Below are 13,155 nucleotides of genomic sequence, written 5' to 3' on the forward strand. Positions count from 1 at the left end.
TCACCGACTTCCAAACCTCTCTTCCTTACACACTCATCCACCATATCCTTCCTCCTTCTTGGCCTACCTCGCCTCCTTACTCCTTCAAATTCACTCAGATGTACCTTTTTCATCACTCTGTTGTTATCCACTCTCTCCCCAAGACCATCCCATCTCAGTACACTGTCTTCCATTCTGGTGTCTGCACACTTCCTCACTCCACATCTTTCACGAATCACATTATTTCGTGTCCTATCCACTCTTTGTACTCCACATAAATTCCTCAGCAGTCTCATCTCCACTGCTCTCACTCTTGACTTTTCATTTTCATTCCACACAATAGTCTCACATCCATAAGTTGCATTAACACTCCTTCATGCAAGCCTCGCGTAGCTGCAACACTCAAGCCTCTGTTTCTCATTAAGGCCTTTATAGCACCGTCTACTTTCCTTCCTTATGCCACCCTACTTTCTACTTCTGTTGCACATTTCCCTCTCTTTTCTATCACTGTACCCAGGTATTTGAACTCTCTCACCAATTCTAGTCTCTCTCCGTTCACAGCAACATCACACTGGGATTCACCTTCTCTCTCAATAACCATCGCTTTACCTTTTTCTACATTTACTCTCAAGGTACGACGCTCACAGACTTTAGCAACACTCTGCACTAGTCTATCAAGTTCTTGTCCGGGATATACAAGTAGTACTGCATCATCAACATACAGCAATTTTGAGGTATCTCATCCATCACCAATCATTACCAACGCCATCCGTCTCTCCTTTACTCGTGTTTTTACTTCTCTTATCATCCCATATATATATACTGAACAATCATAGGGACACTCTTGTTGCACGCTCACCCAGATCGTGAACCATTCACTTAGATGCCTATTTACCCTCACACATGCTTCACTACCAGTATAAAAACTCTTGACGGCACCTAGCAACTTACTATCTACACCGTACATGCGCTAAACCTTCCTCAATCCTTGTCTGTCTACTTTGTTGTACGCTTTTTCCAGATCCATGAATGCCATAAACACCTTATGGTCCATCTCACAAGCCTTCTCCACCATCTGTCTTACCGCCAATATTCGATCCACACATCCTCTACCACTCCTAAAGCCACCCTGTTCATCACTCACTAAGACTTCTGATATCTCTCTTACTTTCACTATAATCATTCTTCCATACACCTTCCCTGCTGCACTCAATAAACTTATGCCACGATAGTTCTTGCACTCACTTCGCTCACCATTATATATACAGAGAGAGAGAGAGAGAGAGAGAGAGAGAGAGACAGACAGAGAGACAGAGATAATCATTATAGTGTCAATGCCACCTCTTACCAGACGACACTATCTTAACACTCTTTTCTCCCCTCCTATTAGCTCTTGTGTTGACTGTTGAGTGGTCCTGGTCTCTCTGGTCAAGCAGATCCATCAACCGCAAGCAGGAAATCGCCCTCGCCGGGCGGTCTCATGCAGTGAACTGATGTTCCTTTGCAGAAATCAGTGCCTCTCCACAACGAAGCGCAGGGAATAGTGTGGAGGTTTGGTTCCTGGATGAATGGGGCATTGCGTCTCAACACTTAACAGGGACACCATATTAGGTTCCACATTTCCCTGTTATTCGGTTTTACGGTTACCACCCAACGTTGTTAATTGTGTCGTGGATTACAGGAAGTCATTAAGGATGTAACTCAGTGTAGAGTCACATAAATTCAGCGGCTCATCCTTCTATTTGGAGACTTCCTTATTCCATTTTTTTCGCCACTGATGTTTCATTCGTTTCAGTCTACACAACTCACTCGAATTCCTTAACAATATCATTTACAAAACTCTCTCTCTCTCTCTCCTGATTTTTCAAACTCCTCTCGTACGAATATCTCGCGTTCTTACGTTATAGATGGTATTAACACTACTTCATATAGTCCTCTCTTACCCTTCATACTCTATTGTTCCCATATATATTATCAAGGTCTTCCGATCACTAACCACCTTTTTTCTTCGAACTCCATTTTCGTGTCTCTTTGATATGTACTTTTTCATTTTATTACTGAATCAAACTGCTTAAGGTTCACAACTTTGTCTCTCCCAATTCATTAAAACATTATAACAGAAAAGTATCATAACAAGCATAACGTTACTGTAGACCCCCAGTTCAATGACTGGGGGTCAAAACTTAGAGCCAAATAGCAAATAAATGGTAAGCGGCACATCACGATCTCTGTACATACCATCTGGAACACTCCAATCTTCTCTATTTTCCGTCAGGTTCGCTTCTTACTTCATAACTACTGGAAGTTCTACTAACTCAATTATTTATATATTACAGACTTCTTATTGAACTGTTCAATCTGCAAAATGATCGCTCTGTTTACATAATGACTAAAAATTTTGCGATTTAGTAAGTGACTGATTGATTGAGCACTTTTCTGACAACCCAGTATAGATACCCTTTTGAATGTTAGCCCGATCTGGCCTTGCTCCATCTAAACTGCAGGTGAAATGTTGTGGACGATTTAGTATCATACGAGCTGGCCGCAGAAACTGACGAGAATAAAACTAACAATGAGATGGAATGTGATGGAAGCCAGTCAGAAGTTGATGCTAGCCTCCTGTTTGTGAAAACTACTTTGACTATGATGTGTCCAACAACTGGAAAACTGTCAGACCGAAACCCAGTGCTCTTTAGTGAAAAAAAAAAATGAAGTTGCTGTGTTGGTGATCGAAAGCTGGACATTTAACTGACCCAAATGACTTAAAACATAATTTTATACTAAATGACTTTCGTTTCCCGAGTTAATTCGGCCGTGGCAGATTACATTGGAATTGTTCTACTTCTACTCTGTCCACGGACGAGTAAAGTTTGTGAATGCAAACACTTTTGTCGTTCGCGTATTAGAAAAGAAAGTTTTTATGCTTTTTCCTCTGAACTGTCTGCATGCATTCCTCCACTTCTACGACGGGCGCGTGGCACCCGTCTAGCAGCAAACTCTCACCCCTTTTCTGTCTAACTCTCTAATGCAAGAGTTAACCGTTACTCCCAGTCCTTCATTTATGCAACAAGTCAACTCTGGAACTGTCTCCCTCTGTCTGTATTTCCTGCTTCCTATGATCTCCAGTCTTTCAAACGCAGTGTGTCCAGGCATCTCGAAATGAATGGATCTTGAATTTGGCTCTCTCTTGTATTTTGTTTCTCTCTTGGAAGGAACAGTTTTGCGGGCTCATTGCCTTTGGTTCCTTCTTCCTCACATAAAAAAAAAAAATTATGAAGTTCCTCTCCATTGATGAAATGTCTCAGGAAGATATACAGTACATCTGTGACAAATAACTGTTACTGAATCCATTGGGCATTGTTAGGGCTTCATTTAAAGAAGTAAGTCTTGTCTGAGCAGCTACTGTTGGTACTTCACGAGTTAGGCCGTATGAAACTGGAAAAGTAAGTGCTACTGCTGCACCAACTTCTCCGATGACGATGTTTTATCCCATAAACCTGATGGCTTTTTCCCCTTTGTGTTGATACTACTTCCAGGAGAATTGGCATAGGATTAGAGATCATTCGATTTGGACAGCTCTTCAATACGGGTGGTCTTTTCAATGATGCAGATGTCTGATCGGCAGCAAGAATAAGTCATGTAATCAAGGTAAAATGGTTCATTTACTTGCTGTCAATGAAGGGCATATTTGATTTTGAGAACTGATCGTTCATTCTCAGTATAACAGATGTTTCAATAATTTAGCTGAAATAACCATTTACCTATTAGAAATCTTCCTTTTATACTCTAAAGTAAGTACATGGGTGCAGGGAAAAAAAAAAATCTTTGCAAACCTAACATATCTTACCCTCACTCGATTCATTATATTTAACCACTCAGATGTCCACTTACCCCGCCAAATGCTGTGATATTAGTACAGAAATTAGAAACAAAAATAATTTTTTTTCTTTTTCCACTATGTCTATGTAACGTCTGCCAAAACACCAATTGCAGGCACCGATATGGTGGAAGCATGGGCGACGTCTATCCCCCTGTATTTGATAGATCACTGGTTACTGGTAATTAAAAAAAATGTTATATACTACATTATATGCAAAAAAAATAATAATAATAATAATAATTAATGTTATCATAGGATCATTTCAAATGACAGACGGGATTTGGCATCAGAGGTAGAGGACTGGTACTGAGTTAGCATGACCTCAACCTTGCAGTTCTGTTAGGGATCACGCTCGCCCTTTCCCAAAGTGGTGGATCGGGCCCTGTAACTGTTCACCTTGTCACAAGCGTTTTTAACCTAGGTCCATAAACGACATGAATACATGGTTAACCAAAGTAACATTTAGTGATAAGGACCTTTTTATTTTATGTGCAATGTTTCGATTCAAACCTCATCCCATATGCTGTACCCTCAGGCCTGGCTACATGGGTCGGAGGGAATGGGGTGTCGGGTGGTTGAGTACGAGGTCTGTTCAGAATGTATCTGATCTCATCTTTTTCTCACCAGCAAGTAGGAGGATAGGGGAAGGGTTTTGTGTAGTGCACTGCAGGAGTTTCGTGTGCATGCGTGATTAATGCCAGTCGCCACGAGTGACTCAGTGGCTGTTAGTCGGCCAGTATTCATGGTCATGCACCTTACTCTTGTCGTATTCCCGCTCTCGTCACGATAACCGAAAAAATCAACGTTATTGCATAAAATTTTGCCCAAGTTGAAACTATCAGGAAAATCCGGCAAGTTTTAGGGAATGAAACCATGGAGGCACCGCAAATATAAGAGTGGTACAATCACTTAAAAAATAGCCGAATGCCAGTTGAGGGCATTCCATGTTCTGGGAGGCCATCAACATGCAGCAGTGCTGAAAATGTGAAGAAAATCTGCGATTTGGTCATGGGAAATTGTCGGTTGACTGTCAGAGAAATTGCTAATGAAATTGGAATCAGCAATGAATCAGCACACGAAATTTTAATGGATGGTTTGGGAATGCAAAGAGCTGCTGCCAGTTTTGTTCCAAAGCTCCATTCACATGAACAACAATCTCTGTGGATGAACGTTGGCCAAAACATGTCGGAGTGTGCATATCGCGATCCAGACTTTCTGAAGACAGTTATTATCGGCGATGAGACTTTTGTGCATGCGGGGTACGACCCAGAAATCAAAGCACAGTCATCCGAGTGGATGCACGCAAGTTCGCCTTGGCTAAAGAAGCACAAGAGGTCCGCAGCAAGATTACATGAATGTTGATTTTTTTTTCTTTTTTTATTCAACTACTTTGTTGTGCATCACGAATACACTCCAGAATGTGAGACTATCAAGAGACATTACTTCCCCGACGTTATCCGTCATCCTCGTGACACAGTTCGGAGGAAGAGAACAGACCATTGGAAAGAGGCCCATTCCTGTCAAATTGATTCAGGAATTTTTGGCCATGCACAACATGCTGTAGGTCTGGCAGGCTGTCTACTCGCCAGACATGGCTCCGAGTGACTTTTGGTTGTTCTCCAAGCTCAAAAATCCATTGAAGAGTTCCCGGTTTGAAATGAGAGAAGAGATCATGACAAATGCAAGGAAGCACCTGAAGGAGATACCAAAAACCGACTTTGAGGAACATTAATGTCCTAGCTCGATAGGCTGGCTATTAATTTTTTTTTAGAGCGAAAGGTCAGATACTTTCTGAACAGACCTCATATACATGCTTGATCAAGTATCTATGTTTGTGCTTTGAGTGTGTGGGAACAATAGTGGAAGTACTACTACTAGCAATAACCCTAACACCTTCCCCAATCCATGAAAACAGGCCTGTGAGTATTATATATAGACAATGTTTATGCAGAAATGACTAGAGTGTGAACAAGCCCGGAACATGGCGAAACGTTACACATACGAAAATAAAAAGGCCTGTACCTTTAACTGGTGCTTTAATTGACAAGTTTTACAGGAATACTCTCCATACATTTATTACAGCCATTCTCACGCGATTTTTCCAATACCTGCCTTATTACAGCATTTCTTACATATAGTTCTCTAAATTTTCACTTCATTTCCTTATCTCCCGAAAATGGCTCTCGCTGGCATCAAATATATACTGTCTTCCTATTCATCAGGCTTTGTTTACATCATTCTTCATTTTTGCAGCTTTATTATTCTCTGGAATCCGTTTCTTCCTTTTTGTATTGCCAAGTCGAGTCCTGTTCACTTGCAAGTGTCTTATAATAGTTCCTCCATATCTTCCTCATTCTTCGACCTTTTTTTTTTCTTTTTACTTGTTCGACTCTGGACAAAGGCTTCAGGACCTATCCTCAAGTCCGAGTACTTCTCGGGGCCCACTAGTCCTCCTACATCTCCACATGTCACCACTTCGGCACTAACACCCATCATCCATATTGAAAACATGCTAGGACCGTCTCATACAGGACTGGTGTACTGGTATTAGCGGCGGTACTTTTATGACATGTCAGCTGGACATCTAGTAAATCAGGAAATCTGCTTTTTACGAAATTCACATCCATAAACTGTTCCCCTCCCCCACCTGGGATTCAAACCTGGGTTTATTAGGACTGCAGGCCGCCTCTCTACCGATTCTGCCACCGCCTCCCCCATTTTTCACATTTATCCTAGGCAAATCCCTTTTTTTTGTTTCACACTAAATACCTGTCAACTCTTTTACAAGCTATGTTTTATAATTCCAAAGAACTTTCCGGTGCTGGAGAAGACTCTTTCTTGCTATGACACCGATATTTTTGGGCAGTTCTGTCCCTATTCATTGAAAAGAGCCTCAGCTCCCTGTCCCCCGACTGGAGGATGGTGGACTGTCAGAGAATAGCAGCTGCAACCAGCAGTCCACCAGGTTCGCGTTTCAGATGAACTTGGACTACAAGCATTACTGCTACACCTGGTACTTCGGATTGATTGTCTTCCATATTTATTGTTTCCAGCATGATTTTTTATCATTTCCAGCTTTTAATAAGGCGAGGCAGTATAGTTTGTGTGTGTGTGTGTGTGTGTGTGTGTGTGTGTGTGTGTGTGTTCTTACCTTACCTAATTGTTCTTACCTAAGTGTATCTTTACAGGAATGAGTCAAGCTCGTACTGTCTCGTGTCTTAAACCAAATTTATCGTACATATCCTTAAATTTGTGAATTGTTTTGGCACACACTATTTCATTCGGTAGTGCATTCTATTGATCAATTGCTCTGTTTGGGAAACTGAATTTCCTTACGTCTTTATCACCTCTCTTCTTACGCAGTTTTTTGCAGTGTCCTCTTGCTGATGCTTCTCCATATGTTAAGTAATCATTTATGTCTATTTTCTCCTTCCCTGATATGCACTTATATAGCATAATCATGTCACCTCTTTTCCTTCTCTCCTGTAGCATTGGTAGATTCAGTTTATTTAGTCTTTCTTCGTAGCTTAGGTCCCTTAATTAAGCTTGGTATCCATCTTGTAGGGCCCTTTGAACTTTTTCAATCTTGTCAATGTGTTTTTTGAGATAAAGACTCCAGACTACTGATGCATATTCCAAGGTTGGTCTAATGAATGATGTTATTATCCTTCTTAGCATGTGTTCATTTATGTATGTGAATGCTATTCTCATATTTGCAAGCAGTGTATACATGTTCCGTCCCCTTTCGCTGATGTGGTCATCCAGAAATAGTCTGTTATTGATAATCACACCTAGGTCCTTCTCTCTTTCTGATGTTTATAGGGTTTTATTTCCTAACTTATAATCCCATCAGGTCTTTTTCCACTTTTACCAAAGTTGATTACATGACACTTGTCCACATTGAATTCCATTTGCCATGTATTACTCCATTCATGAAGTTTATTTAATTCTTCTTGTAGCTCTTTACAAGAGTCTGTGTTAGTAATTCTCCTTTGTATTTTTGCATCATCTGCAAACATATTCAGATAGCTCTCATTTCCAGTGTAACTATTTATATCATTTATATACGCTAAAAACATGATTGTGCCAGCACTGAACCCTGTGGTACTCCACTAGTCACTTCTTTCCATGATGAGTATTTTCCTCTTAGTACTGTTCTCATTTCTCTTTTTATGAGAAAATCTTGCATCCAACAAAACAGTCTGCCTCGAATTCCTCCTTGATGGTACAGTTTCCATAAAAGTCTTTGGTGTGGTACTGTGTCAAAAGCTTTCTTGAAATCTAAATAGATACTATCCACCCATCCTTCTCTTTCCTGTATTGTGTTTGTTACTCTGTCATAGTAGCTCAACAGATTAGTTACACATGACTTTCCTTTTCTGAAACCAAACTTTCTTTCTGTTATCATACTGTGTTCTTCTAGATGATTTACCCAAGCTTTTCTTATAAGCTTTTCTAATACCTTGCTTACAACACTGGTCAGTGATACTGGTCGGTAGTTGAGTGGATTTTGTCTATTTCCTTTCTTGAATAAGGGGACAATATTTGCTTTTTTCCAAATATCAGGTAGTTTACCTTGACTGAAGGATTTTTGAAAATTAAAAATAATGGTTTACTTAACTCCTTTGCACATTCTCGTAGTACCCAACATGAAATTTCATCAGGACCACTCGCTTTTCCTCTGTCTAATTTACTTAACTCTTCCTGTATTACTTTTTCTGCTATTTGTATATCTGGTAGTATGTGTGGACATGCATGTTCCACATAGTCCCTCTCAAATTTTGTTTCTTTTGTAAAAACTAATTGGAAATTCTTATTTAGTGCTTCACAAATATCTTTCTCTTGTGTATAAGTGATTCCCTCATCCGTAATGGATTGTATGATATCTTTTGCTTTGGTTTTGCTTCTGATATAGCTGTAAAACAGCTTTGGTTGATCACTACTTTTATTTATAATATCCTCCTCAAACTGTTTTTGGGCTTCCCTCCTTATTCTTGTATAATCGTTTATTGCCTGTTTGTAATTATTATACGCCCTTTCACTATTGTGTCTTCTGTATCTATTCCACAACAAATCTCTTCTTTCTTTTGATTTTTTACATTCTGTATTGAACCATTTCTGCATCTTCTTATCTGCTTCTTTGTGCTGTGGGATGTACTTCTGGACTCCTGTTTCATAAAATTCACAATTTTTTATATACATAATTTAAATCTTGTCCTCTAAGATCATTTTCCCAATCAACTTCTAAGAAATATTTCTTTAGGTCTTGATAATTTCCCTTTTTATAGTTTAGGCTCTTTTTGTAACTTTCATTGCTGTTAACTATGGCATATGCTATCCTGAAGTTGTAATTTAGTACTGTATGATCGCTTTTGCCGAGTGGAGGGTGATATATTAATCTGTCAATATCATTTTCTTGCCTAGTAAATATTAGATCTAGCACTGAAGGTACATCGAGTCCTCTTTTTCTGGTGGTTTCCCTCACATGTTACGTTAGGAAAAACTCTTGCACGAGATCCAGGAGCTTTTGGTCCCAACAGCTTTCTTGGCTAATTATATCTAGAGTATTCCAATTTATATTTGTATTAAACTCTCCAGTTAGTATAATTTTTTCCGATTTCTCTTCCCTTTTATGTAATAATGATCTTAAAATCTGAATTGTATTCTCTGCTAGGTCCTCATATTCGTCTCTTTCCCATGTGTTTGATCTGGGTGGCATGTACAAATTGGCTACAATTACTTTCCCTTCAGATGTGTTGATCTCTACTGCAATCAATTCTACTTGTGATGGTATATCTAGTTTTATTTCATTGACTTTTACATTTTTCTTAGTTAATATTATAATTCCTCCTCCTTTTTTTAAATTTCGGCCTCTTCTCCATATATTGTATTCCTAAAGGTTTAGTATGTCATTGGATATCCTTGGTATTAATTTTGTTTCATTTAGGCATATTATTTGTGGTTCATTTTCTCTAACATAATCATTCATCTCTAGTAATTTAGATACTATTCCATCCACATTTGAGTACATCAACTTTATCATCTTGTTTATATACTTGTCATGACATGGTTTTACTATCTTCCTCCTTTTTATTCCATCCTGTTTGTGTACCACATTCGTACCTGCAATCCTATTACTTTGTAAAAAAAATTTCTTCTCTTCTTCTTCTCCTGTGTGTGTGTGTGTGTGTGTGTGTGTGTTGCCTAAATATCTCAAAAAGTTATGGATGAATTCTCACCAAATCTTAACCCGCCGCGTCCCGACGACGTATGGATACATCACCACGTTTTGTTATGCTGACACCCGACGACGTATCCATACATTTTGCAATTGCGAGGTCCATCATTGCACATTTTTCAAGTTTCTCGGGTGATTTTTGGTAGGCATATGTGGAAGACCTTCCTCTACCCAGTGCCAGGCAAAGATAATACCTGGCCCCACCTGACCCCCTCTCCCCCCCCCTGCACGCCATTTTCTCGGCAACTCACCTGTTAGCACTGACCTGGCCAGTAAAGACGTGTCGCACCATGGTCTCTCCAATGACAAAATTCAAGGCAAAAATGATTCCTGAGGTGGAGAACAAAGGAAGAAAAAAGCCAGAGGAAGAAATAAGCCAGAGGAAAAAACAAGCAGAAGTGATGAGGTGGTAACCTCATAAAAGAAAGTGCCATATGTTGATGTTTTTGGTGAGTGAACAATGCTTATTTAGCCTATATTATTGTCTGAAAACCAATATACTCTTGTACTACATATTAATACGTATCAAATAAATAAATATTTATGTATAATGAGTGGTTCGAAATTGTTACCCCTCCCAAGACGTCGTTTTCTCTGGAGCCTGGCATGAGGGAACATGGTACCAAGCTGGGGGTATTGTACCTGTTTTTGGTATTTCTAAACTCAACTGAGCACTTTCTCTCTGAATTTTCGATGTTTCTCTAAAAACCGGAGGTTTTAGCCAAAAAAAAAACACTTTTCTAATAACTGCCAGGATTGGGGGGGGATCAGTTGTGGAAAATTGGCCAGGATGGGCCGGGTTAAGGAAATAGCCACTATTTGGATGATGGAAGCCTATTATTTTATGTAAGACTTTTACGAAATACGACCGATTGCCAGCCTCCCTATGTTCTTTATTATGGATTGGCTTCTTGTGAAAGGCAGTGACTGAATTCCATAGAGATTTGAGAATATTCATCAAATTTGGTTTGTAGGTAGATTTTCTCTTGGCCATCAACATATTTTGGAGGGCGATTACCATTCGGGCCGCAAATGCTTTTGTTTCATTCTCATTGCATTCCTTTGTCATTTTACTATAAATACATTCTGGCATCTAAGGAAACAATTTTATCCATTTATTTTTCTGGTTGTTCAGCCTCTACTTATCACCCCAAATCTTTCTAATTATCACCAGTGTTAAACGTATACAGATCAAGCATTTTTAGCCAAGCATTTCCTGTATGCTCTTAGCAGATTTTCAATGATCTGATCACTATATTTTTCTCTTGTTCACCTCCCACCACCATTTTCTTTTTTTTTTTTTTTTTAATAGAAAGCAGTTCAACATCAGCAAAAAGGAGAAGAGATGATGGAACTCAGTCCCTCTGTCTGCTGCACCACATGATCGATTACATAGCAACAACTAGTTTTATTCTCTTCTTCCCCAGAAAACATATTCCTGGCTCAGGACGCACTCAGCATGCTTGTGTCAGGGCCGCTGCATGGCCACGATCTCCTGCTGGTCACAGATGACCTGAGTCAACGTTTACTGGATGTGGGCAGCGTGGTGTCGGCAGTGGGAGCTTCCCACACACCCGTCCTCCTAGCCACCCAACTCTCACTTCTCCACACAGACCATCCCGCCCACCACACACAGGGTTCCCTCCTCACTGCCATCCTCCTCTTCCAACACGACCCCACCGCCTTCCTTCTCCCCCTGGCAGACAGCAGACACTGGAACCCCAGCTACCTCGTCCTCTTCTGCCTGGACCCGAACCTCAACACCACCATCGTCCTCAGCCAGACCATCATCCAGCGATCCAGGTTCATCCTGCTGCTCCAGCCAGCTGCCAATGTCAGCCGACCCCACCTTCTTGCCTACACCTCCAGACCTACAGATGTACACCACTCAGTCAAAAAGATAACACTAGGAATCTGGAATCCTGACAAATTTCACAGTCGGGAGGCACTGTTGCCTCCCCGCTTCCATGACTTTGGAGGTCAAGTTTTGAAGGTGCCATTGCTATGCTATGATGAACCTTTCATATACTTTGACAGAAAAAATATGGCAGGCGATTGTATTGGAGCCAACGCAGAAGCTACAGAGATTATTGGTAATAAACTTAACTTTCGAACAAAGTTTGTCCAGATGGATGAGGTAGTGTGGGGAGTCAAACGGAATGGGACATGGGTGGGGATGTTTCATGAGCTGATGTACAAAGATAAAGATCTGGTGATCAACACACAGTTCATCGCTCCTGATTCAATGAGCGACTTTGATTCGACTTACCCATATTGGGAAAGTGGTTTTGGAATAGTCCTGGAAGTACCTCAACCATTAGCCCAGTGGAGGAACATCCTTTATCCTTTCTCCCCAGTAGCATGGGGTTTGGTGTTTGTCACCACTGTGGTGATTTCCATTCCATTGGCTTTCATCCTTCGCAGACTACATCACACCAGTGACCCTACTGGTATCACTCTCAAGGTGACGTATCACAAACACAGCCAGCACTTTCTTTCCCTGTGACACCACAACTCACCCTTCATTAACAGATATGCACTTTACACTCGTCATCATTGCTTTCATATACTTCTATTACAGAAGAGGTACTGTTTATGCTCAGTGTGGCTGCATTATTTACTCTGACAGTGAACTGTAGTTTGTTTATATCGTAGCTTTATATTTCATCCTCAACCGAACACCATTTTTTAACCCGTCACGTCCCGAGCTATTTCGCATCTCCGACACCCCCCAATCCCGATCTATATTGGATTTTTTTTTTTTGGCTAAAACCTCCGCTTTTGGTGAGAAACATCGAAAATTCATAGAGAAATCGCTCACCTGAGGCTTAAAATACTCGATACAGGTAGCAGTACCTCCTTACCTTACTGGGTTTTATATCAGGCTTGCTCCAAAGAAAACGAGTTCTATGGGAGGGTAACTATTCCACATCACTCATAAATGGTATTTATTTATTTATTTGGTACGAATTTATATGTAGTAAGAGAGTATATTGGTTTTCAAACAGTAATATAGGCATTATAAGCACTGTTTCACTGACTAACTCATCAGCATACC

At 40.3% G+C, this 13,155-nt stretch overlaps 1 protein-coding gene across 1 annotated transcript in view; it reads left to right on the plus strand.

Annotated features, from left to right (window-relative positions):
- The first annotated feature begins 4,783 nt into the window (after positions 1–4,783).
- LOC145397995 (glutamate receptor ionotropic, delta-1-like) overlaps positions 4,784–13,155 on the plus strand; it is a 262,257-nt gene continuing 253,885 nt past the window's right edge. The window contains exons 1-2 of the mRNA XM_080270962.1: positions 4,784–5,165; positions 11,525–12,561. Of these exons, the coding sequence (XP_080127088.1) occupies positions 4,784–5,165; positions 11,525–12,561 (1,419 nt within the window). The remainder of the gene's footprint in view (positions 5,166–11,524; positions 12,562–13,155) is intronic.

The sequence above is a fragment of the Coenobita brevimanus genome, chromosome 44 (assembly GCF_032717465.1).
Source record: "Coenobita brevimanus isolate Jiangsu-jjx chromosome 44, ASM3271746v2, whole genome shotgun sequence".
In the NCBI taxonomy this organism is placed as follows: Eukaryota; Metazoa; Arthropoda; class Malacostraca; order Decapoda; family Coenobitidae; genus Coenobita; species Coenobita brevimanus.